This window comes from Chelonia mydas, chromosome 5 (genome assembly GCF_015237465.2).
Source record: "Chelonia mydas isolate rCheMyd1 chromosome 5, rCheMyd1.pri.v2, whole genome shotgun sequence".
Taxonomy (NCBI): domain Eukaryota; kingdom Metazoa; phylum Chordata; order Testudines; family Cheloniidae; genus Chelonia; species Chelonia mydas.
Genome location: NC_051245.2, coordinates 126,277,896 through 126,304,941, shown reverse-complemented (window position 1 = coordinate 126,304,941; position 27,046 = coordinate 126,277,896). Strand labels below are relative to the sequence as shown.

Here is a 27,046-nt window from a genome sequence, read left to right as displayed (position 1 = left end):
TGCAGTAGCACCTAGGAGTCCTGGGACTCCATATTAAAGTGGAATATTTTTATACAAACCAGCATGATCCAAGCGGGGTGAATGAACATGATTTTACATGCCAGTGTTTTTGCCAATATTACAGTCCACAATGAAGATATTTACTGGAGTTACCTGATCTTTTCCCCATTTGAAAAAAACAGTGGCAGTAAATATTTATACTATGGCAGGAAATCAAAGCACTTCTGAGAATTTGGCAAAACACCATCTCAAATTATTTATTAAATACCTTAATTAACATGGACCATAGAAGTTTTTCAAAAGCTTTTAAAATTTTTAAATTAGTCCACTTAGCCCTTGAGTCTTCCCATTGCCCACTGAAACTACCACTATTAATACCTCCTGCTCCACAAATTAACTTTACATATTTCCTTTTTTATATACTTTATTTCTGATGCTATTCCTTCAAGAAATTAGTTGATGTTATAATATTAAGAATAAAAAACATTCTGAAAGTTGTATCACTATTTTCAGAAGCTATCCTTCCCCATATGTGCCAGGATAGATTTTACCATATTATATTTTATTAGTAGTAGCCTTTAGAGAGAGACTAAAATAGACCAGAAGTTATAAATTGACTGCAATTTTATATTAGCTTAGTTCATGTTCTTGCCAAGAACACTGTACATTATATATATATATATGCGCACATGTTAGCACTATTTATTTATTTTTTGTATGTACGTGCAAACGTTATTCCACGCTAAATAGCATAGGTTGGTGGAGAATAAAGTTAACTGAAACCTAGGGGCCTCACTCTGCATGAGTAGTTCCACTGACTTGAGTCTTTGCCGGATCAGGCCCTATGGTGCAATTTAACACAAAACATGGTAGAATACCTACACACATTATTTTCATTGATGCAATATTATCAGCTTACCTGAAAATAGAAGAAAGCTTGGCCAAACCAATAATGCATAATAGTAATTTGAGCTGCATCAAATTTTAGTGGCTTCCAGATACATCTTGTCATTATCATTTGAATCAGTAGGCAAAACACCAAAACTGGCAGGTTATGGGGTCTAAATAGCAAGGCTGCTAGCAGAACCAATCCGCTATATACTTCCCATAAACCGATACTCTTGGTCTTGCAGTCTGCAGATATAACCTGTGATTTGAGTAAATCTTTGGTTCCAGTGAAGATTATGCCAAGAACAAAGACATAAACAAAACGAGCTTCAATAATTCCCCTAAAAAGGAAAACCAGAAAGATAATTTGTTAGTATCTATTTTCACAAGTCAAAAAAAGTATGAGACAAAGATGATTCTGAGAAATGCATCAAAATTCAAGTGTGATCACTGGCCAAGCGTGTCAAAGTGTATTTCAAATAGAATAGTGTTAAAATATTTCAAATTTAAACTGTGCTACCCCAATGAAACAGCTTTGGCAACGAACACATTAGTTTTTTTAATTGTTAAGTCAGCTAAAGTCACTGCAATGATTTGTTACTCCTATCAAGTATCAATCCTGGTACATATGGGGAAGGATAGCTCCTAAACTTACTAACATCCAGATGGCTTGTCAGTTTAACACATGAATTTTATCTTGAAATTTAAAATTCAACAACTTTTTAGATTTAGGAAGTTTCTTTCAACAACTAATTATTTGGTTTGTGTCAGTTCTTTCAAATCACAGGCATTTAAGGCTATATCAAAATATTACTCAAACGTTTTTATTTCAGCCAGAGATCCACGATCTACAGTTCTCTTAGAAAATCGAACACAGTGGGCATGAATGGACTTTTCACAATAATCTCCCAATTTTAAACAGTATACACCTGACTAGAATCACTGGATGCATAGTACTACATCACCTTAAACTCTGGTAATGTGCAAACTGCAAATTAATAGCAGGTGAAGAAAGGTTAACATTAAGCTTGAGATTTTAAGCACACCAGATTTAGGAAACTGAAAAGTTAAAAGTTCATACAACGGGAACTTGACTAGGTTATACTTTTGACAAAGTAATTAGATCACTTCATTCAGTTAAATGTATAATCAACCTTGAATATATACAAAAGCAGCAATATGGCTTACTGTTTTATGAATATTAACTTGTGTATTTAATTTCTCAACCTTCACATTCCATTAACAGAATTTGGGTGTTTTGGGGTTTTTTACATGTAATGTCTTTATATTTTTTCTCTTTCTCCTTCCCCCACCCCCCCCAAGTACTATTGTTCCAATTCACTTCTGCTTGCATGTAAATTTCTGCATATGATACCTTTCTGAAAATAAAGTACATGTGCAAACAGTGGTTAAGATTTTCAAAAAATGGTTGTATAAGATCAGGTTCTGAAATTCTTAGTCACAAAGTGGCACAACTTATCAATTTTAATGTTTCAAGGCACAAGAAAACCACTAAAATGAGGCTAGGAAGCGTCTCTGGTCAGGTTTTTATGTAACCTTCTGACATAGGGTTTCTTGTACCATCCTCTGAAGCGTACAATACTATCTGCTGTTGAGGACGGGATACTGGTGGGTACAAATGGAGAGGATAAATTGTAGAAAAGGAAAAGAATTAAGAAACAACCAGGAAAAAATAACTTTCAAAATCATCAAAAAGCTTATGAATAAATGTTGCTGACCTGTAACCCCTGACCTGATTTTAGGGAGCAACATTCAATTGTATATCATATGCTAAGGCACATTAACATGCTTTAAGATAGTAATATAGAAGTTAGAGCTGTAATAGTAGTAGAATAACAAAAAAATAATATTTGAGATAGGCTTTGCAATAAGTTGAGGCCTAGTAAAGTCTGTTAGTTTAAGTATCATTATCTTAAGCAGCAGACAGTTAGCAGAAGGCCTAACACTTAGGCCAAGAGTAAGTGCTTAACCTAGAGTTATATAATTTAGCAATTTATAATAAGCTAACCACAAAAGAACAAACCAAATCTAATTTTGGGGAGTTTTTTTAGTACATGTAACCATGTGATTAACCTCATTCCCATATTGGAAACAATGAAAAGTGTATTAATGCGGTATTGATGCAAACAGCTATGTTATCAACTGAAACTCCAGTTATGGTTTTCCAGACAGCCAGACATGGATGGGGGTCAGGATTCAGTCAAATATGGTCACCAGACATGTGAGCGTGTCCAGGGGAAGGAGGCATGAGGTATTTAAAAAAAAAAAAAAAGATGTCCAACAGGACATCGGAATCAACAAAGTAGATAGAAGCTCAAATGTTATTCAGGCTCATGATGAACTTCCCCAAAATGATTCCTAGAGTATATCTTTTGGAAAAACATCCAATCTTGATTTAAAGATGGGTCAATGATGGAGAATAAGTTGTTCCAATGGTTAATTACTCTCACCGTTAAAAATTTATGCTTTCAATTTGTCTAGCTTCAACTTCCAGCCATTAGATCATGTTATACTTTTCTCCGATAGATTGAAGAGCCCATTATTAAATATTTGCTCCCCGTGTTGGTACTTTTAGATTGTAATCAAGTCACCCATTAACCTTCTCTTCATTAAGCTAAATTAAGCTCCTTAAGTCTATCACTATAAGGCATGTTTTCCAATCCTTTAATTATTCTTGGGGTTCTTCTCTGAACCCTCTCCAATTTATCAACATTCTCCTTTAGGATTGAAGCCATTCTCTTGGCTTTACTGTTGGTAGTACTAAAAACATTTAACCAATTTTCTGTTTTAGAATATCAGAACACACCACATTTCACAGCTTCTCAAGCAAAACCAGTATTTTAGGGAATGTACGCTAACCATTTCCTACAACTGATATTTTAGTACACCCATAAATTGATCTTTATTCTCCATTTCCAGGTACCATCACAGCCACAATATCATGCATTTGAGAGGGGAGCAAAAGTTTTTGAAACAACCTGAAGTGATCACTGGGCTCCAGAATTTTGAGAACAGCTGTTCAAGAAGAAGAGAGCATGAGACAAGGCAAAGTAGAACTGAGAGGAAGAGAAGGTATCTAGATGTACACTAAAAATTAATTGGTGCGTCTCTGTTCATTGGGCAAACTGGACCAAAGTCAGCATTCACTGTGGACTACTGAGCCACCCAATAGTACAATGGGGTCCTAGTCCATAACCAGGACTCCTAGGTGCTATGTAATACAAATAAATGAAAAATGCTAAAAAATAATATTTTTAGGAAACCAAATACAATAGAATTTCTCCATTGCCACAATTAACTACTTATATGTTCTGAGTGGAGGGTGAACATGCCCTGCTCTATAGATACCAGAATCAATTCAGATCTTAAAGTAAACTGATTCAGAAGCTCTCAGGTGCTCAAGATGTGGTAGTCTGGATCACATAACTCAACTTTGGACAAACCTGATTTCAACCAGGAAAGCATTCACAAGAAACAAGCTTAGCCAGAATCTCCTGGAAAAAGTCAAAGCAAAACTTTTCCCTTTCAAATGCGTATGTTTCAACTCTTTGTGAAACCAATTTGCATTAGCATCCCAAATAGAATAATAGAATCATAGAATATCAGGGTTGGAAGGGACCACAGGAGGTCATCTAGTCCAACCCCCTGCTCAAAGTAGGACCAATCCCCAATTTTTGCCTCAATAGGCAACTTTGACCAAAAAACTACATTTTCATATCAGAGAAAGAGACTAGAAATGAAAAGAGGATGGGGGGAAATTGGGGAGATTATCTGGGGCTCCAGTTCTTTTCAGTAGCACCAACATTAATAATTTGTGGTTCTATCAAGCCAATAAAGGCTGAAGAAACCTGACACTAATAATGAGGACTTTCAACATATAAAGACAAAAAAAACCCTACACCCACCATTAAGCCTTCAAAGCAATTTTTTTAAAGGCGGAGACACAAATGAAACCTAACACTACAAGCTAGTGTTTGCTTGCACATTGGTGTACAGTATTTAAGTGTTTTCCACTTAACGTCCAGTTCATATGAAAGTCAGAACTTCCTTGCATTGATTTTTTCTGGTCTGCAAAGCAATTAGCCAGTAGCTATTAAACAATGTTGCCCACAGAGATTTTCCATGTGATCATGATATATACCCTTCTGACAATTTCTATTTTTGGAAATGAGTTCTCCCTGCTTCTCTCCCCCACCCCCTCAAAAATTCAGCTGAAAATATCTTTCGCCTTTAAGGGCTTTTTCTCTCCCTTGCTTCTGTAATAAATATACAGTCCTTGCCTCAGAATTTAAAATTTAGTTTAATGACAAGATGCAACAGTCAGGGAAAGGTAAATTAACAATATGTGCATGTATTTGTACAAGAAAGCTGTCTTCACAACATAGTTCACCACCTGGCAGGGATCTGCAGGCATCATGGCAGAGTGTCTTAAAGGATTTGAAGGAAAGTGTTTTGGACTGACCTGAGTTCAAACAGGGCACAAAGCTGGAGAAGAAAGAGTGGATTTGATTTAAATCACTAGCCAGGAAGACTCGATTTAATCATGGATTTCTACATAAAAGTGCATTCTTGTTGGTTGTTATAACCTTAATGCATATTCTTCACAACTCAGAGATAGATGTAGGTTTCATTTTTAGAAGGTACACACTCTACATTTTTAAAGTGATGTTCCTTTCATCATCTTCAGGGCAGCTTCCTCCTGAGAAGGAATACTTCTCATGATGTTGTTTCATTCGCACAACCAGGCCTTGCATTTCTTTGTTGCACTGTTTGCATTTTGCACGCATGCCTATCTTACCCACAGGTAGAGGAATGTCATTAAAATGTTCCCAAACTGGGTCTCTTATGGCCTGCTGCCATTTTAGGTTTTCCCTTCTAGTGAGAGAATGATATGGTAGATCTCAAATCAATGAAGGCTACACTCAGAAAGACCTCAAGACTTCTGGAATACGCTGCTCAAACAGTTTCACTTTTGTTTCTACTGCCTGTCCCTCCTTCTCACATTTATCTCCAGACTTCTTCTCCTAGTCCAGATCTATTCTGCCCCCAACAATCTTCTATTCATTGAACTTTCTGGAACTTTGCACTTTTAGAGAGAGGTACGGGATTGACTCTGTGTACACAAATTTGCAGAGGGAGAATAGGGTTGAGGTCTGTTATTTCTCACCTCTATATATTAATTTATTTTAAAACATTTTTGCTGTTAACAAGCATGGTATCTCTGGAGAGACAAATCCACAGATTGAGAACTGAAAAACTAAGCATGTCTGATGGTATCTTCTAGACTGAGCACTGAGTGCCATTGGGTAGATAAAAAGATTAACCTAAATAATCTATACAGAAGCCCCGGGTACCCCATAAAATTGGGACCCTAATCCATGAACTATTGGAACTCATTTACAAAACTTTTCTTAAACATTACATGAATATATGGTCTTATACTATAGAATTAGAATTTATAATCCCTATTCCATGATGAGATCTCTTTGAGCTATAATTTATCTTAATTAAAACTGTCTTTAGATAAAATGCTTTTTGAGGGGAAAAAACTATCAAAAAAATCTGATTTTTTATTTTGATTTTTTTAAAACATTGATTTTTATCCACCCTGGAAGCAAATGGTCTTTTCAAATTGACAGCACCCTTTTTAAGGCAAGGAATTGCATCTTTTGGACACAATTTTCAAATATTTTTTCAAGTTGGAAGCACTTATACAAACATCAGCTGGGTTGAATAGTCTCAGTAAGAAAACCAACCATTACTGTGCAATACATGTTTCATGCAAATGTCCAGTTTAAAAAGTCTTTTTAAAAGTGACCAACTGAAAATTTACTGGAAAATATGACGTCTGAAGTAAAAGAATTTCTCCTGCCCTTGTACTCTCTGCGGGAAAGAATTTCACTCTTAATTAGAAGCGAAAATCTAATACAAAGTACTATGTACAACTAGATCAAGGAGCATATGTAATTCAAAATCACAGAAGCACCAACTTAAGAGCAAACATTCAAGATGGCAATATCACATTAACCAAGTCAAATCAAGCAATAGGCAGGGCAATGAGGCAATTTTAGCATTAATCATGAATTTAACCAGGTACTTACAAACATCTGAAAACACCGTGTCCAGTATTATAAAAACCTGCCCTTGGACTCTCTGCGGTTCTCTGATCTGAAATTTCCCTCTCTCCCCCCCTCTCCACTGAAGATAAAACTACAGTTTCCAGTTGTGACTGCTGCTCAAGGTGGATGAGGAAAAAGGTAATTAAAATATGCACACTCTTCCATGGCTTGTGCTAGATAGTCTCTAAATTAAAAACCACTGAAGAATAATTTGACCCTTCTCTGTCCCTCAAATTACCTATTTAAAAAGATAAAATGTGGAGAGTGGAAAAAATAATTTAAAAAATGGTAGTGTGAAGAAAGTAAGACAACGTTGCATCATCTTAATGTATGTGCTCGTCTGGGAGAATTTCGCGTTTGAAACTTCACTGGCCAAATAGGTCATAGCTTTTATCTAAGATGTTAATAAAGGGCAACACCTGATGCTGTTCTCTAAAGATATTTTTTTCTTGTAGCTTGTCTCAAAATATTTAAATGACTCCTGTGAGGATAATTAGTGAAATAACTTGATACAGTAAAAGCTGTTTTATCCAGCATGTTGGGGGAATGGGGGTTGTTGGTAAATGAAAAGTGCTGGTTAACTAAGAGGAAGGGAGTTTGGGTGAGGGAGAGGGCTTGGGGCAGGTGGTCAGGGTGCAGGAGGGGCTCGGCATGCTGGATCCGGGGGGCACTCACCTCGGGCACCTCCCCGCAAGCGGCAACCTGTGGAGGCGTAGCTAGGTAGCTATGTGCGCTGCCTCCAGCCATAGACGCCACCCCTGCAGCTCCCATTGGCCGCAATTCCTGGCCAATGGGAGCTGCGGAGTCACACTTGGGGCAGGGACAGGGTGCAGAGTGGTCTGCTGTGCCTCTGCGTAGGAGCAGCCGGGACTGGTTGCTGCTTGCAGGGAGCCGCCCAAGGTGAGTGCCTCCTAGATCCAGCACCCCGAGTCCCCTCCTGTGCCCTAACCCCCTGCCCCGAGCCCCCTCCTGCACCCCCAGCTCCCACCCAGAGCCTGCTCTCTGAACCCTGTGCCGCACCCCAACCCCCAGCCCCGCCCCTCACCCAAACTCCCTCCCTCTTAGTTAACCAGCATTTTTCACTTACTGGCAACCCCCATTTCCCTGACATGCTGGATAAGAAAGCTTCTACTTCACTGTCAAGCCATGGGAGAACTTGGCTAATGTCAGCACGATGTGAGACAAGAGAGCTTTTAAAGAGGATTAAGCTTTCTGGAAAGTAATGTGGGATAGGTTCAGCTGGATCCTCTTTTTGCTGTAGATGATCACACTTTACAGGGTTGCCACACCTCTTATTTCATTCATGATGCCTCATGAAAGGAAAGAATCAGGTTCTCTGTCTTGAAACAATACGGAGTTTGCAGGACGCCTTTTTCCCCATCCTGTATATTTTACCGTGGAAAGGGAGCCAGTTGGCCTTAGTAATCTGTGACAAACTTGACACGTTACCTGCCTTTTGGGCCATATTTTTTAATTTGAAGATTTTAAATATAGTTTTCAGAGACCTCCTAGCCTTATTTTTAATGTATAATTGTCATAACCATAGGGGTAGCCTAAATTCCTCCTTACCTGAAAGGGGTTAAGAAGCTCAAGTAACCTGGTTGGCACCTGACCAAAGGAACCAATGGGGACAAAAGATACTTTCAAATCTGGGGGGAGGGGAGATTTTGTTTTGGGTTCTTTGTTTCTGTGGCCGTTCGCTCTTGGGACTAAGAGGGACCGGACATCAATCCATGTTCTCCAAATCTTTCTAAACAAGTCTCTCATATTTCAAACTTATAAGTAATAGCCAGGGCACAAAACAAGTGTATTAGTTTATCTTTGTTTTCTCAACTTGTGAGTTTTCCCTTTGCTAGAGGGAGGTTTATCCCTGTTTTGTTGTAACTTTGAAACTAAGGCTAAAGGGGGTTCCTCTGTGTTCTTTGAATTTTCTGCTACTCTGTAAGGTTAACTACCAGCCTCAATTTACAAAGGTGATTCTTTTACCTTTTTCTCTTTAAATAAAATCCTTCTTTTTAAGAACCTAACTGATTTTTCCATTGTTCCAAGACCTAGGGGTTTGCATCTTTGATCATTTTGTAACCAATTGGTTAGGATCTTATTCTCAAGCTTCCCCAGGAAAGGGGGTGTATAGGCTTGGGGGAATAGGACTCCAAGTGGTCTTTCCCTGATTGTTAAATCACTTGGTGGTGGCAGCGATCCCAAGGCAAGAAGAGAATCTGTGCCTTGGGGAAGTTTTAACCTAAGCTGGTAAGAATAAGCTTAGTGGATCTTTCATGCGGGTCCCTGTATCTGTACCCTAGAGTTCAGAGTGGGGAAGGAACCCTGACAATAATTATGAAAGGTTTTTTTATAATACTGAACACGGTGTTTTCAGATGTTTGTAAGTACCTGGTTAAATTCATGATTTGTGCTAAAATTGCCTCATTGCCCTGCCTATTGCTTGATTTGACTTGGTTAATGTGCTTTGCCATCTTGAATGTTTGCTCTTAAGATGGTGCTTCTGTGATGTTGAATTACATATGCTCCTTGATCTAGTTGTACACAGTACTTTGTATTAGATTTTCGCTTCTAATTAAGAGTGAAATTCTTTCCCGCAGAGAGTCCAAGAGCAGGAGAAAGCTACTGGGCTTTTTATTCTTCCCTCTCTTGTAATAACTGTCATCAAATGAGGCACCTGCCACTTTGCAGTCAAGCATAGAGGAGACTAGCTCTGATCCATGCCTGGACACATTGGGGCCACCTCTGCTATCCAGTAGGATATTTGAGATGTACAAAGGCAGAAAGTGCAAGCTTTTGTTGCTGCTGTTTTTAATAGAGCTATTTGTCTTCTACTGATCACATAAGAAGTGAGATAAGACCATTACTGCCTCCAGAGTCAAATATGTTGTAAGTAGTGCATGTCAGAAGCTATATATGAATTCTACTTTTCTTCATGTAAGCAAGGATTAACTGTGGGATTTCTTAAATAGCTTCCAAAAATATTTCTATTATAGGCAAAACTGGCAGCAATGGCTTTAACTAAGTAAGGTTGCATAACACTTAATTTTTAAGACTCTTTTCAGTGGTTTACAACTCTGCCAAATTTCCATGCTAGTCTCTGCCTTTGGCTAATTTTTTTTCTCTGAGAAAGAGAGAGAGATGCAGCAAACAGCTCAGCTAAGGATTTTCAAGGATTAGGTTAGGGAAATATTTTTTGCCAATGTGAAAACATTCTCCTAACATTCCATTGAGGAGCTCTAGCATTTCCATACTGGGAAGCCGGGCTGAAATTCAGCAAGGTGGTGGTACTTCGATCAGAGGGTTGCCTTTTGTCGTCCCTGTGAAAATCTATTCAAACTTGTCTGAACGTTAAATTTCTGACAACTGTCATTTACCCCTGTTCAACAGAGAAAGTTTGGCAGCAAATTTCTCCAAAGATTCCATTTGTACTGAGAATGCTCAATTCCCACATAGCTCCATGGCAACCACATTGAGCATGCTCAATGCCCACACAGCTCATGTTCAAGGGGCTGAAAAAGACAAACAGCATCCAGGAGGAGCAGTTGCTGGGGGATGCTTTAGTGTTAGGTACTAGAACAGGGCAGGGACAGTCTCTCCTATACCTTCAATGCTCCCCCTTGGTGGTGCCCAGGCTACATTGGAGAAGAAAGAATCAGCCTGACTAGAATGCAGATGAATGACAAGCAGCAAGGACACAGTGACATGCTAGGGGACAAGAGGCAGAAGGGTCTGAAATCACTTGAGGACATTCCTTTCTATACCATGGAATTGAAGCCTAGAGTACTGAGTCAAAATTCTTCTGCTATCAACCAATGTCTGAAACTCACTGGCAAAATGTGTCTCTCTTTAGTGACTGGCCTATAGAGAGGTTAAGAGCCTATTCTTGCTACCAATTATCCCGTTACCTCAAATAGCAGAGGTCTGGGCTGCAGATCTAAAGGTTCCTACCCTGTTGACAAACCACGTGTGGGCTTAATATGGTTCCAAATAGTGGATTTTTTTTTTAAAGCTTGCTTTTTAAAAATGAAGAAATTACACACAAAAAGCTATGTTCAAATAATATTAGAATTGCAAAATCAAGCACTTAAAAGTTAGGAAATGCCAGAATTTAATGTTTCCTGTGCAATCCTAATTCAGCCCCCTTGTGCATGTACATGATTGTAGTGGGGCGCCTGCCCCACTCCAGTAGGCAGGGGGTTAAAAGCAGCACTGGAGAGAGCTGCAGCTGGGAAAAGGAGTGAAAGCACTTGAGTGGTGAAAAGCACAGGTGTGGCCAGCTCAATCAGGGCCCAGCTGGCCCTTATAAGAGGGCTGTGGGCCAGAAGTTGGAGGAGTCTCTCTCCAGCCCTGGGGGGAGAAGGGCTAGCTGCCTCAGAGGAAGAAACCTGAACTGGAGCAGTGCTGGGGAATAGGGCAAGGGAGCTGGGGAGCTTCAGCCTGGCAAAACCCCAGGCTGCAGGCCTTGTTGAAGGCCTACAGAGGTACTGGGGCTGCAGAGATCCAGCCTGGGAATAGGCAAAGGCAACAGGTGATGATGAGTGGCCATTACAGACTGCAGTCTGCCCAAGAGAAAGGGAGCTAGATGGTGACTGGCAGTAGCCGTTGAGGCAAGGTGGGGATAGAGGGTTAGGGGTTCCCCTGGGAGGGGAGACCCAGAAAGTGGGCATACTGTAGAGGACAGAACCCCGAGGTAAAGGGGCACCGGAGTCTGGGAGGGACACGGGGGCCTGAGGCAGGCGAGCCACCAGCAGAAGGAGGTGCTCCATACGCTGGAGAGCTAATTCCCAGACAACTAGCAGGAGGTACTGCACTCGTGGGTCCTTGCTTCGCTACTATGATACAGTCCGTAACTGCACCATCAGACACTTCTCACAGGACCTCTGCTTCATTTAGCATATTCAAAGGTTGTATAGTGGATGAAGCTTTTGTGTGGAGGGTCCTGTGTCATTTGTTGCAGAAACTGGGAGGTGTGAGGTAAATACAGGCAGTCCTCAGACTTACGACACAATTGGTTCCTTACCATTGCATTTGTAAGTTGGAACTCAGAACTGCAATCTACTCCATTGCAGGACCGAGCATTGTAAACTTGAAACCTATAGTCATAAGTCGAATCAGGGTGTCAATGTAGAAGCGTCGTAAGTGCCGTTCATTGTAACTCGAACATCGTAAAGTCGAGGACTGCCTGTAATGCAGGGGACTGCAGGAACTGAAAGGATGACCTCTTGGTTACGGAAATACATTGACACCCTGAAGATCTGAGTTCTAGTCATGTCTCTGCCACCAAGCTTCTAACTGATGCTGGGCAAGTCACACATCAAACTTTTCACAAGTGGACACTCTGTTTCTCACTTTCTTAGTGCTCAGCTTGAGAAACTTGGGATACTTGGGGCTTCATTTGCAGACACACTGGGCACTCAGTGCAACTGAAGTCAATGGAAGCTGTGTTATTAATGTATGTGCTATAAAAGTAGTAACATATCTGTCAAGAACATCCACTAGGGCCCAATTTTCAATATTGACTTTAACCTCTGTGCATCTTAGTTCCTCATCTGTAAAATGTGAATATCATCATCTAACAAGGGATCCTCTGAATCCATTCATTAATGTTTGTGTAGCACTCAGCAGCTATGGTGAGGAGTTCCTGAGAAAATCCCATGAGGAAATAATTCTGTATGGAATTCAGGGTTTGGATGGTGCGCAGTAAATAAGGCACAAGTAAAGAGAAATATTCAACAACTACCCATTCAGTGAACACCATTCATTTTGTGCACTGAATGAGGCAGGGAGTCCTGATGTAAAAATAATAAGTGATCATAAAGTACTGGTTGTTGGCAATGTATACATATAATGGGGCTGAATGAAGGTTACACAGAAATTTTTTTTGACTTTCCCACCTTTTAGGTACTTGACGTTGCAACCTTAACATTCTTTTAATGTAGTTTTTATATGTAACCTAATACACAACATTTCTCACATTATGGTCAAGTTACAAAATTAGGAAAAGCATAACTTGCTAAGATCACATAGCAAATAAAGAGTTACAAATAAAAAACACAGGTTTCCTGACTTGCAGTCCAGCATTGGACCATGTTGCCTTTCCAGATATTTCTACCAGATTGTGTCAGAGTTCAGGCACATTTGCAAGGCAAGGTAGAAAGACCTGCATTACTGCAGCCCATAGAATCATAGAATATCAGGGTTGGAAGTGACCTCAGGAGGTCATCTAGTCCAACCCCATGCTCAAAGCAGGACCAAGCCCCAATTTTTGCCCCAGATCCCTAAATGGCCCCTCAAGGATTGAACTCTCAACCCTGGGTTTAGCAGGCCAATGCTCAAACCACTGAGCTATCCCTCCCCCATAATGTATGTATTCTATACTTCAGTCTCTATGGCAGTATTTTTATCTTAAAAGGTAAAGGTAGTAGGCAGTTTTAAAGTGGATGTCCTGTCAACGCAAGTAACAGGGAAGCCCTGATACGTAATGCTAAGGATGGTGTAAAGACAAGGTTAAGGTGTACTGGCAGAGGTGTGCACCAAAGCTTGTAGTGTACCTGCTCCCATTTAGAAGAAGCACTAAAATTCTCCAATTTAAAAAGCCTTGTGCCATTTCTATATCTAAACAGTCATTTAATGTTAACATGCAAGTCTCACTCTTAAATGTGAAACTTAGTCAGCCACGACTGTAACTGATCGTGAAGTTTGGTTTTATTAATCTAAAGAACTTTTAAGCCACTGCATAATCAAACCTATAAATGAAAGGTCTGACACAGCAGTTTAAGCAAATCACCATATTCACATTTAAAATTAAGCTGAGTATAAAAGCCCTATATTTTCTTAGTCAATTCTAATTGCAGTTAAGACGCTGACTATAGTGTAAATCAGCTGTCAGTGAAACCTTTGCTCACTTTGTAAATTTAAGAACTCCACTTATTACTGTAACTATTCTTTTAATTTGCAGTTCAGCTGATGCAGTTAACATTCTGTTCCACACTGCAGTATTTTTCCTCTCACTGAAGGAATTGCATTCTACCCTAAGGAATTGTAGTCCAACAAAAACTAAAAATCATATTTAGCAATCAGATGTATTTCCAGACAAACACATTCAAGCACGTAGCCAGATTCTGTAGTCCAAGTAAAGGTCAATGGAAATTTTTGTATGCAGAAGATCAAATAACTTACTTCCTTAATTAGTATTAAGGTATCTTCAAATATCTCTACTATATATAAAAGAAATATATGCACCACTGGTACAGTTGGCCTTAGTTAGTCTAAAAATCTTTTCCTAGGCTGCTTTCCACAGTAACTCCCAATCTCCACTTCTTACAGAGGGTGTGGCCTCTGATCCCCAATCCTGAACCAAGCTACCCAGACTCAGGTCAAATTCTAAGCGATCTCTGAACAATTTATTCTAGCCACAAGCCAATCATCTTTCTAGCATTTCCCCCAAAAGACTACAGGAATGCATCCTGAAGCTTTCCCACAATTCTGATGCTCCCTTTAGAACATGTTGGCGCTGCAGGTCCAGCTATATCACAACAAAAACTGAAAAATATCAGATAGGTTATAAAAGAATCAAAGCTGCTTTCCTGCACTCCGAAAGCAGCTAATGCTCAGTATGAGAAAAAAAGCCCTCATGAATTAGAAGCATCATTGGGTTGTTTCATCTCACATGGTAAACAATATATCACCTGCTGACAGGTATGGTAGGAAAGGAGACTCAAAACTCTTAGCTTTGAAAGTTCTCAGTCTGTACAATGCTCCAAGCTTTAGATCCCAAAAGCAGAAATCTATTACATCTTGAAAGGCTATGGAGCACAACTCTCAGCTGTAAGAAACAGAAAGGCACAGGGAAACTGTTTCCTAAACGTATTTTTAGCCTTGCAGTCAAATAGTAAACTATTTCATTGTTATAAATAAGTCAGGTTGGCATTGTTCTGTACTAAATGTAGCAAATCAACATAATAGTAAATAAAACAGCAAAGGTAGTAATCTTTATAAGCCAGATTCAATAATGGAAATGGAAAAAAATGGTAACTGGCTAGATCAATAAGCTATGCCTCAAGGTAGTCAGTGTATGTGTGTCAGCCTTTGACAGGTTTCCAATTTGAGATATGGTACAGGAACATACCACTTTATTGTACCCAAATATTATTTAAAGCCATAACACGAAACTTGTTAGGGCACATCCTAAGAGAACCATCCCTTTGCTCATAACAGCCTGATTCTAACAGAGATAACGGTGCTATTTTTTCAGTATCCAAAGTGTTAAAACTGTTCTAGAAGTTGATTTAAATATCTGCTGATGAACTTACTTTGAGATATCTCTGCTGTCTTGTTGCCATGGAAATGCAACATTTCCAATGGCTGCCCGGTAACTGTAGACTCCCAAGAGCCCAAGTGCCATCGCTATTTTCGAAACCAGGGAGCATCTCCTCTGAACCAGAATGAAGAGCATAACTAAGGAGACAGCTGCCAGAAGGGACAGTACAGCTTTGTGTTCAGAACTGTAAAAGAAAGGAAAAAAATAAATCTATAATTACTGCTAAAATACATTGAACATAGCTCCAGCAACTGTAGTGAATTTCCAAATTAATCACTGCACTGACATCTGTTACTAGCTTTCTAAGAGATGTGGTCAAATATTTTAGTATTTTTAGAAAAACGATTTTGTTAATGAGGTTTTATATTCAAGCATGCATGTTTAAAAGTAATCATGTTTCATCATATGCTAGTTGGTCTGTTTTAACTGGATAAAACAAAGTTTCATATGATATAAAAAAATTGTAATGATTTAAAACCAAAATTTTATATTTATATACACGTGCAAAATTCACCATCACTTCTACTATAGCATACTAGTTTCTCTAATATAAGAGAACAAGGATTGTTACAGTACTTCACAAGCATCTCTTTTTAAATTATAACTCTGCATATATATATCCATTTTATTAAATTTTAGATGTATAAGTTGTACAAAATGTTCCCTAAAGCCATCACATCTAACGACAATGTAGCACACAAGTTTTCCTCCAATAGCAAAAGAACAATCACTGAAACAAACCAAACCTATTAGCACAATGGGGGTCCTGATCCATGACTATGAATCCTAGTGTTATGGTAAAACAATACAATAAATAGAAAACAAGACAGACATGAGCCTTGCATCATGCCCTAAAGATGCACAGAAGTTCTCACTTTTAGACCAGCAGGTGGAGTGCATTCCATAGTAAGTGCTATACACTGATACCCTGCCCATTGCCAAATATTGAAACATACGGAGTGCTGGCACTCAGACACTATAGAAAAACCTAAATCACATTAGATAGAGTACTTCATCTGACCTCAACTACCCTGATGGTAAATGGGGAGAGATGAAGTTTCCAGTACTGGGATCTAAGGTTTTTGTTTTTTTAAATAGGAAAGTAGACAGCTGGAACTGAACCCAAAAGCCAAGCAGGAAACCAGCAGTTGATGTCTATCTCCATATGTTAATGTTTTTTATTTGTTCCAGATGCCATGACTTTGACTGCGCAGGCCAGAATCACACATACACTGTGAGAACCAGTGGCTACACCCTGCCACACTTCAGCATTTCAAAGTCCTCACATTTTGAAATGCTATGGGGAAAGACTGCTGGCCTCTGGCAGACTGACACCGGACCTAGGCTATATTAGCATGAGCTCCACATCTTATCACGGGAGTTGGAGTTCTTAAATTTTATCATGCTTTCTTTCCTTATTACCTGCTTTTCTTTGAATTCTACAAGGAAACACAAGACAGCTATTTCAGCTATACAGATGGGAGTCAGCCAGGCTAGAGCTGAAAGAAAAAACATTCCCTCTTGGTCCTTCCATGTGACCCAGTCAGCTCCCCATCCAGCTTGGAGAGGCTCCCAGGGGAGGTACTGCTCTTTGCAGGGAAGGGAGGCGAAGAAAGGTGATGCTGGAGCACCAGGAGAAGCAAGTACATTTACTTGATGTAATCTTACCGTGTCTCTTCCCCAGTATCCTTTTTTCAGATCTCAAGAGCCTGGGAAATGTTGCTGAGGTCATATGGACTGCTGTGGCAATCCCAAGGTAGTATGTACACTGGCAGCTACATGCCTTAATGGCAGAGACCCTGTGCACGTGCATGCAATAAGACAGTTACCTACCTTCTAGATGTGGGTGCAGACATGTATTCCATAACCCAACCTCTGTCCCCTCTGCAACAGAGTCTTAACTCTTGATGTTCAGCGCAAAGGCTGATGCTGCCCTTAAATAACCTAAGGAGAGGCTAAAAGTCAGAGACCATGAGCACCGCCCCACAGGTACTGGTAGGCAAAGTTCTTCAGCTTCAGTGCAGCAGGTGTGCGCACACCTGAGTGGAATACACATCTGCACTCACATCTCGAAGAACAACTGTTACCATACAGGTGAGTAAGTCTTTTCTTCTTCAGGTGGTTGCAGACATGTATTCCACTCAGGTGATTCACAAGCCACATCGGTAGGAGGTGAGGCTCAGAGTCTACTTAAAGAATGACCACACTCTGTCTCTGAAAAACTGAGTATGCAGGGTCTCTGCCATTAAGGCATGTAGCTGACTTACTCATAGACTTTAAGGCCAGAATGGACCATCATGATTTATCTAGTCTGACCTCCTGCTCATCAGAGGCCACAGAACCACACCCACCCACTCCTGTAATAGACCCCTAACCTCTGGCTGAGTTACTGAAGTCCTCAAATCATGATTTAAAGACTTCAAGTTACAGAAAATTCACTGTTTACTCTAGTTCAAACCAGTAAAATGATCCAGAACCCAACCTGCAGAGAAAGGCAAAATAATCCCAGAGTCTCTGCCAATCTGACCTGCAGGAAAATTCCTTCCTGACCCCAAATATGGTGACCTGTTAGACCCCGAGCATGTTGGTGAGACCCACCAGTAAGATACCTGGGAAAGAATTCACTGTAGTAACTCAGAGCCTTCCCCCCCTTGTGTCCCATCTCTGAATGTGGCAGATATTTGCTCATAACAGTAGCAGATGGATCACATGCAATTGTTGGCAACCTCATCATACCATTCCTTCCATAAACTTATCAAGCTCAGTCTCAAAACGAGTTAGGTTTTTTACCCCCACAGCTACCCTTGGAAGACTGTTTCAGAACTTCACTCCTCTGATGCTTAGAAACCTTCATCTAATTTCAAGACGTCACTTGTTGGTGGCCAGTTTATACTCATTTGTTCTTGTGCCAACACTGGCCCTTAACTTAAATAACTCCACTTCCTTCCTCGTGTTTACCCTTCTGATGTATTTATACAGACCAATCATATCTCCCCGCAGCCTTTGTTCTGTTAGGCTAAACAAGCCAAGCTCCTTAAGTCTTCTTTCATAAGCTAGGTTCTCCATTCCTCTGATCATCCTAGTAGAAGGCCAGAACTGTACACACTATTCATTCCAGATGAGGTCTCATCAGTGACTTGTATAATGGTAACAACACTTCCCTATCTCTACTGGAAATACCTCACCTGATGCATCCCAGGATTGCATTAGCCTGTTTCACAGCTACATCACACTGGCGACTCAGTCAATATACCTAGGTCTTTCTCCCCCTCCTATGTTATTTCCAACTGATAAGTACCCAGCTTATAGCAAAAGTTCCTGTTTAGTCAGTCCCTCAGAGCGTGATCTTACATTCTGCAAATTTTATACTCTTCTTGCAGAAGTGATAGTAACAAGAAAGGCTATCTTTTGGCACAGATGAGACAGAACAGGTTGCCAGGGGCTCAGAGGCCCCACAAGGGCAGTTAATACAGTATTAAGGTCTCACAAGAGAAATGGTGCTTTCACAGGTAGGTAGAGACAAATGACTCCTCTCAGAAATCTCACTATAATGGAGTTGGAGAAAGTTGACTTCCCTTGTATTGGAGGATGAAATGTTGAGATCACGGCTAAGTGGACACTCAATAAGCTGTGACACGGTCCAGAGGACTATAGGTGTAGCAGATACTCCAAAATGTCCTGAATGCCAGCTAGCATAGGTTGAACCTAAACGATTGCTGAAGGAGATGTTGCTGCTGTCATCATTGCCCTGCAAAGTAACACCTCTATCACCAGGGTAAAACCCCCAGTGAACACAATGCCCATTTACTGAGGTGCTTAATAATTTAGATATCTAACTTCAGACATCCATGCTTGAAAATTCAAGTTTTAATCTCAGCGGAAATTTAGCGCATTTTGCCTAAACTACATAATGCAATTAGATACAACATGTTTCTGGGGAAAGAATCTGAAAAATGCCTTTCTATGTGTTTCTTACTACACCAGCCACTTTTCATTACGTTTCTACTCTCTCACTGTTCCAGTGAACACAGAATGCATTTGTTTACTAGCTTTGACCTCTTCTTACCGGCGTGAATACAGGGTAGAGTGAAAGGAATGATAAATGAGTTCATGATTTTTATTTGAGGCGAGCAAAGCCTTTTCCACTTGTTTACTTTCATTTTGCTAATGTGCTGTACATAATAGTACAACATACCCAACACTCCCACAGTAAACTGATTTTTTTTTTTTTGTTAAAGATAAATATATTTTTGAAAGACACTCTCTAGGGTATATATAGTAAGCTTTGCAGCTTTTAATTATGGGTAATTTGTTTTGCTAAGGGCTAGTCCAGCAATATATTGTGACAAAGTTCCTGCGCTACCTTGGTGGGTCTTGCGCTTATTGGCAGATTTGCGTGCCTTGGAGCTTCACAGCAGCCCTCAGCTTGGCCATTTTTCTGAATTCACAGTCCAGGTCGACTCCTCCTGTGTCTGACCAGGAGTTGGGAGGATTTGGGGGGAACCCGGGCCCACCCTCTACTCCGGGTTCCAGCCCAGGGCCCTGTGGAATGCAGCTGTCTGGAGTGCCTCCTGGAACAGCTGTGTGACAGCTACAACTCCCTGGGCTACTTCCCCATGGCCTCCTCCCAACACCTTCTTTATCCTCACCATAGGACCTTCCGCCTGGTGTCTGATAATGCTTGTACACCTCAGCCCTCCAACAGTCCGCATTCTCACTCTCAGCTCCTAGTGCCTCTTGCTCCCAGTTCCTCACACGCACACCACAAACTGAAGTGAGCTCCTTTTTTAAAACTTAGGTGCCCTGATTAACCTGCCTTAATTGATTCTAGCAGCTTCTTGATTGGCTGCAGGTGTTCTAATCAGCCTGTCTTAATTGTCTCCAGAAGGTTCCTGATTATTCTGGAACCTTCCCTGTTACCTTACCCAGGGAAAAGGGACCTACTTAGCCTGGGGCTAATATATCTGCCTTCTGTTACTCTCCTATAGCCATCTGGCCTGACCCTGTCACAATATTTACACAGAAATGCCCTCCTTGCTCCTTGGGGCCATCGTCATAGTGCTCTATAGACCATGCACTTCCCTGATAGAGACGACAAAGGCTTGCATGGGTCTCTCAAGGCCCTCTTTGGCTGACAAACAAGAAAGGTGAAAGATATACTGGAGAGAAGCTTGTGACAAAAACCAAGAAAATCAGAAAAAGGGAGAGGACAGATGGTAAACTACAACTATTCAGCACACAAAACTATTTTAATGCGTTAAGACTGAGAATTTGTAACTGTGTTTTTATCACCTTTTATATGACATTGCATATGCCTTATGTTTTTGTAATGCTGTCAACATAGTTTTGGAGTTCCAAAAGGTTTACATTGAATTCTCGCAAGAAAGGGAAAAAGGTCAGAATACTATCTCTGTTACATTAAGATATAATCCATTCATCCTTTATATGGAACCAAAGGTAGTACATACAGTAACTCCTCACTTAATGTTGTAGTTCTGTTCCTGAAAAATGCAACTAAGTGAAACGATGTTAAGCGAATCCAATTTCCCCATAAGAATTAATGTAAATGGGGGCAGGGGAGTTAGGTTCCAGGGAAATTTTTTTTGCCAGACAAAAGGACCCGGCACACCTTTCCTCCTGCTGCGGCAAATCAGCTGGCTTTGGCGTTTTGGAGGAAGGAGGGAGCGGGGAGGAGTGCCAAGTCCTTGCTCCTCCCTCCTTCCCGGGGCAATCAGCTGGCTTGCCGCATTTGGGAGGCAGGGGGAGCCTGTGCACCAAGTCCTCGCTCCTCTCCACTCCCTCCTGCCTCCAAAACGCCACAAGCCAGCTGAACCACAATATTCCTAAACTCATTACCAATAAATGACCTCAAATTTCGAATGTAATGCCCTATTGTGTTAAATTTAAGAAAAATTCTCTCCCCTTCTCCCCACACCCATAGCCCATGTGACCAATCAGAAAGAACTCCAAGCACTGTTATTCTCCATTATAAGAACATAGAATAGCCCTACTGGGTCAGATCAAAGGTTCATCTAGCCCAGTATCCTGTCTTCCAACAGTGGCCAGGGCCAGGTGCCCCAGAGGGAATGAACAGAACAGGGTAATCATCAAGTGATGCATCCCCTGTCGCTCATTCCCAGCTTCTGGCAAACAGAGGCTAGGGACATCATTCCTGCCCATCATGGCTAACAGCCATTGATGGACCTATCCTCCATGAATTTATCTAGTTCTTTTTTGAACCCTGTTATGGTCTTGGCCCTCACAACATCCTCTGGCAAGGAGTTCCACAAGTTGACTACACGTTGTTTGAAAAAATACTTCCTTTTATTTGTTTTAAACCTGCTGTCTATTAATTTCATTTGGTGACCCCTAGTTCTTGTGTTATGAGAAGTAGTAAACAACACTTCGTTATCTACTTTCTCTACACCAGTCATGATTTAATAGACCTCAATCATATCTCCCCTTAGCCGTCTCTTTTCCAAGCTGAAAAATCCCAGTCTTATTAACCTCTCCTCATAGGGAAGCCGTTCCATACCACTCATCATTTTTGTTGCCCTTTTCTGAACCTTTTCCAATTCCAATATATCTTTTTTGAGATGGGGTGAACACATCTGCACACAGTATTCAAGATGTGGGCATACCATGGATTTATATAGCGGTAACATGATATTTTCTGTCCTATTTTCTATCCCTTTCTTAATTATTCCCAGCATTCTGTTCACTTTTTTGACTGTCGCTGCACACTGAGTGGATGTTTTCAGAGAACTATGCATAATGACTCCACGATCTCTTTCTTGAGTGGTAACAGCTAATTTAGACCCCATCATTTTATATGTATAGTTGGAATTATGCTTTCCAATCTGCATTACTTTGCAGTTATCAACATTAAATTTCATCTGCCATTTTGTTGCCCAGTTTTGAGAGATCCTTTTGTAGCTCTTCGCAGTCTGCCCGAGTCTTAACTATCTTTAGCAATTTTGCCACCTCACTGTTTACCCCTTTTTCCATATCATTTATGAATATGTTGAATAGGACTGGTCTTAGAACAGACCCCTGGGGACACCACTATTTACCTCTCTCCATTCCGAGAACTGACTATTTATACCTACATTTCCTACCCTTTAACCAGTTACCAATCCATGACAGCACCTTCCCTCTTATCCCATGGCAGCTTACTTTGCGTAAGAGCCTTTGGTGAGGGACCTTGTCAAAGGCTTTCTGAAAATCTAAATACACTATATCCACTAGATCCCCTTGGTCCACATGCTTGTTGACCCCCTCAAAGAATTCTAGTAGATTGGTGAAGCACTAAAACCATGTTGACTCTTCAACAAATTATGTTCATCTATATGTCTGACAATATTGTTCTCTATTATAGTTTCAACCAGTTTGCCCAGTATTGAAGTCAGGCTTACAGGCCTGTAATTGACAGGATCACCTCTGGAGCCCTCTTTAAAAATTGGCATCACATTAGCTATCCTCCAGTCATCTGGTACAGAATCCAATTTAAATGATCGGTTACAGACTACAATTAGTAGTTCTGCAAGTTCACATTTGAGTTCCTTCAGAACTCTTGGGTGAATACCATCTGGTCCTGGTGACTTATTACTGTTTAATTTATCAATTTGTTCCAAAGCCACCTCTAATGATACCTCAATCTGGGACAGTTCCTCAAATCTATCACCTAAAAAGAATGGCTCAGGTTTGGGAATCTCCCTCACATCCTCAGCCGTGAAGACCAATGCAAAGAATTCATTTAGTTTCTCCGCAATGTTCTTGAGTGCTCCTTTATCACCTCAGTCGTCCAGTGGCCCCATTGGTTGTTTAGCAGGCTTCCTGCTTCTGATGTACTTAAAAAAAAATTGCTATTACTTTTTGAGTCTTTGGCTAACTGTTCCTCAAATTCTTTTTTGGCCTTCCCAATTGTATTTTTACACTTCATTTGCCAGTGTTTATGCTCCTTTCTATTTTCCTCACTAGGATTTAACTTCCACTCTTTAAAGGATGCCTTTTTGCCTCTCACTGCTTCTTTTACTTTGCCGTTTAGCCACGGTGGCTCTCTTTTGGTTCTCTTCCTATGTTTTTTTAATTGGGGTATACATTTAAGTTGAGCCTCTATTACAGTGTCTTTTAAAAGTTTCCACGCAGCTTGCAGAGGTTTCACTTTTGGCACTGTGCCCTTTAATTTCTGTTTAATTACCCTCCTCATTTTTGTGTAGTTCCCCTTTCTGAAATTAAATGCTACAGTGTTGGACTGCTGTGGTGTTTTTCCTGCCATAGGGACATTAATTTTAATTATTTTATGGTCACTATTACCAAGCAGTCCAGCTATATGCACCTCTTGGACCAGATCCTGTGCTCCACTTAGGACTAAATCAAGAATTGCCTCTCCTCTGGTGGGTTCCAGGACCAGCTCCTCCAAGAAGCAGTCATTTAAGGTCTCAAGAAACTTTATCTCTGCATCCCGTCCTGTAGTGACATGTACCCAGTCAATATCAGGGTAACTGAAATCCCCCATTATTATTATTGGGTTTTTTATTTTAATAGCCTCTCTAATCTCCCTGAGCATTTCACAGTCACTCTCACCATCCTGGTCAGGTAGTCGGTAATATATCCCTACCGCTATAGTCTTATTATTAGAATATGGAATTTCTATCCATACAGATTCTATGCTACAGTTTGATTCATTTACAATTTTTACTTCATTTGATTCTATGCTTTCTTTCACATATAATGCCACTCCCCCACCAACATGACCTGTTCTGTCCTTCCGATATATTTTGTTCCCTGGTATTACTGTATCCCATTGATTATCCTCATTCCACCAAGTTTCTGTGATGCCTATTATATCAATATCCTCATTTAATACGAGGCACTCTAGTTCACCTCTTTTATTATTTAGACTTCTAGCATTGGTATATAAGCACTTTAAAAAGTTGTCTCCTTTCGGCTTTCTGTCACGATGTAACTGAATGGGACTATTTTTTATTTGACTATTTCTGATCAGACTCTGTCTGTATTTTATCATTTTCTGTCCTTACTAGGACAGAGATTCTCTATTAATAGATCCTCCCCTAAGGGATGTCTCTGTCCGAACCACACGCTCCTCTGCACCTGTTGGCTTTCCCCCAGCCCTTAGTTTAAAAGCTGCTCTACAACCTTTTTAATGTTAAGTGCCAGCAATCTGGTTCCATTTTGGTTTAGGTGGAGACCATCCTTCCTGTATAGGCTCCCCCTTTCCCAAAAGTTTCCCCAGTTCCTAATAAATCTAAACCCCTCCTCCCTACACCATCGTCTGATCCACACATTGAGACTCTGCAGTTCTGCCTGTCTAACTGGCCCTGTGCATGGAACTGGGAACATCTCAGAGAATGCTACCATGGAGGTCCTGCACTTCAATCTGTTACCTAGCAGCCTAAATTTGGCCTACAGGACCTCTCTCCTATCCTTCCGTATGTCATTGGTACCTACATGTACCACTTTACTAACTTAGTGAAGTTTGGAATTATGCACTGAATGTTCTGCTTTAAATAATCTACATTAATTCTGCGCCTTGCATGACGACAGGTTTCAGAGTAACAGCCGTGTTAGTCTGTATTCGCAAAAAGAAAAGGAGTACTTGTGGCACCTTAGAGACTAACCAATTTATTTGAGCATAAGCTTTCGTGAGCTACAGCTCACTTCACTGGATGCATACTGTGGAAAGTGGAGAAGATCTTTTTATATACACACAAAGCATGAAAAAATACCTCCTCCCACGCCACTCTCCTGCTGGTAATAGCTTATCTAAAGTGACCACTCTCCTTACAATGTGTATGATAATCAAGGTGGGCCATTTCCAGCACAAATCCAGGGTTTAACAAGAACATCTGGGGGGGGGGGGGTAGGAAAAAACAAGGGGAAATAGGCTTGAATAGAGACTGGGAGTGGCTAAGTCATTATGCAAGGTAACCTAAGTTAATTGTATCCAATTTGCAAATGAATTCCAATTCAACAGTTTCTCGCTGGAGTCTGGATTTGAAGTTTTTTTGTTGTAATATCGCAACTTTCACGTCTGTAATTGCGTGACCAGAGAGATTGAAGTGTTCTCCGACTGGTTTATGAATGTTATAATTCTTGACATCTGATTTGTGTCCATTTATTCTTTTACGTAGAGACTGTCCAGTTTGACCAATGTACATGGCAGAGGGGCATTGCTGGCACATGATGGCATATATCACATTGGTGGATGTGCAGGTGAACGAGCCTCTGATAGTGTGGCTGATGTTATTAGGCCCTGTGATGGTGTCCCCTGAATAGATATGTGGGCACAGCTGGCAACGGGCTTTGTTGCAAGGATAGGTTCCTGGGTTAGTGGTTCTGTTGTGTGGTATGTGGTTGCTGGTGAGTATTTGCTTCAGGTTGGGGGGCTGTCTGTAGGCAAGGACTGGCCTGTCTCCCAAGATTTGTGAGAGTGTTGGGTCATCCTTCAGGATAGGTTGTAGATCCTTAATAAGGCGTTGGAGGGGTTTTAGTTGGGGGCTGAAGAGGACGGCTAGTGGCGTTCTGTTATTTTCTTTGTTAGGCCTGTCCTGTAGTAGGTGACTTCTGAGAACTCTTCTGGCTCTATCAATCTGTTTCTTCACTTCCGCAGGTGGGTATTGTAGTTGTAAGAATGCTTGATAGAGATCTTGTAGGTGTTTGTCTCTGTCTGAGGGGTTGGAGCAAATGTGGTTGTATCGCAGAGCTTGGCTGTAGACGATGGATCATGTGGTGTGGTCAGGGTGAAAGCTGGAGGCATGTAGGTAGGAATAGCAGTCAGTAGGTTTCCGGTATAGGGTGGTGTTTATGTGACCATCGTTTATTAGCACTGTAGTGTCCAGGAAGTGGATCTCTTGTGTGGACTGGACCAGGCTGAGGTTGATGGTGGGATGGAAATTGTTGAAATCCAGGTGGAATTCCTCAAGGGCTTCTTTTCCATGGGTCCAGATGATGAAGATGTCATCAATATAGCACAAGTAGAGTAGGGGTGTTAGGGGACGAGAGCTGAGGAAGCGTTGTTCTAAGTCAGCCACAAAAATGTTGGCATACTGTGGGGCCATGCGGGTACCCATAGCAGTGCCGCTGATTTGAAGGTATACATTGTCCCCAAATGTGAAATAGTTATGGGTAAGGACAAAGTCACAAAGTTCAGCCACCAGGTTAGCCGTGACATTATCGGGGATAGTGTTCTTGACGGCTTGTAGTCCATCTTTGTGTGGAATGTTGGTGTAGAGGGCTTCTACATCCATAGTGGCCAGGATGATGTTATCAGGAAGATCACCGATGGATTGTAGTTTCCTCAGGAAGTCAGTGGTGTCTCGAAGGTAGCTGGGAGTGCTGGTAGCATAGGGCCTGAGGAGGGAGTCTACATAGCCAGACAATCCTGCTGTCAGGGTGCCAATGCCTGAGATGATGGGGCGCCCAGGATTTCCAGGTTTATGGATCTTGGGTAGTAGACAGAATATCCCAGGTCGCGGTTCCAGGGGTGTGTCTGTGCGGATTTGATCTTGTGCTTTTTCAGGGAGTTTCCTCAGGCCCTACGGTGGGGGGGTGAGAAAACCTGGACTTGTGCTGGAAATGGCCCAACTTGATTATCATACACATTGTAAGGAGAGTGATCACTTTAGATAAGCTATTACCAGCAGGAGGGTGGGGTGGGAGGAGGTATTTTTTC

At 40.9% G+C, this 27,046-nt stretch overlaps 1 protein-coding gene across 11 annotated transcripts in view; it reads right to left on the bottom strand.

Moving 5' to 3' along the window:
* PIGG (phosphatidylinositol glycan anchor biosynthesis class G) overlaps positions 1-27,046 on the bottom strand; it is a 154,472-nt gene that overhangs the window by 43,405 nt on the left and 84,021 nt on the right. For 9 of the 11 annotated variants that reach the window (XM_037902271.2, XM_043546516.1, XM_037902275.2 and 6 more), the window contains 2 exons: positions 15,344-15,535; positions 920-1,229 (listed from right to left, as the gene is read on the bottom strand). In XM_037902271.2, coding sequence (XP_037758199.1) covers positions 920-1,229; positions 15,344-15,535 — 502 coding nt within the window. The remainder of the gene's footprint in view (positions 1-919; positions 1,230-15,343; positions 15,536-27,046) is intronic. The other 2 variants (XR_005225869.2, XR_005225868.2) reach the window with 1 other exon arrangement.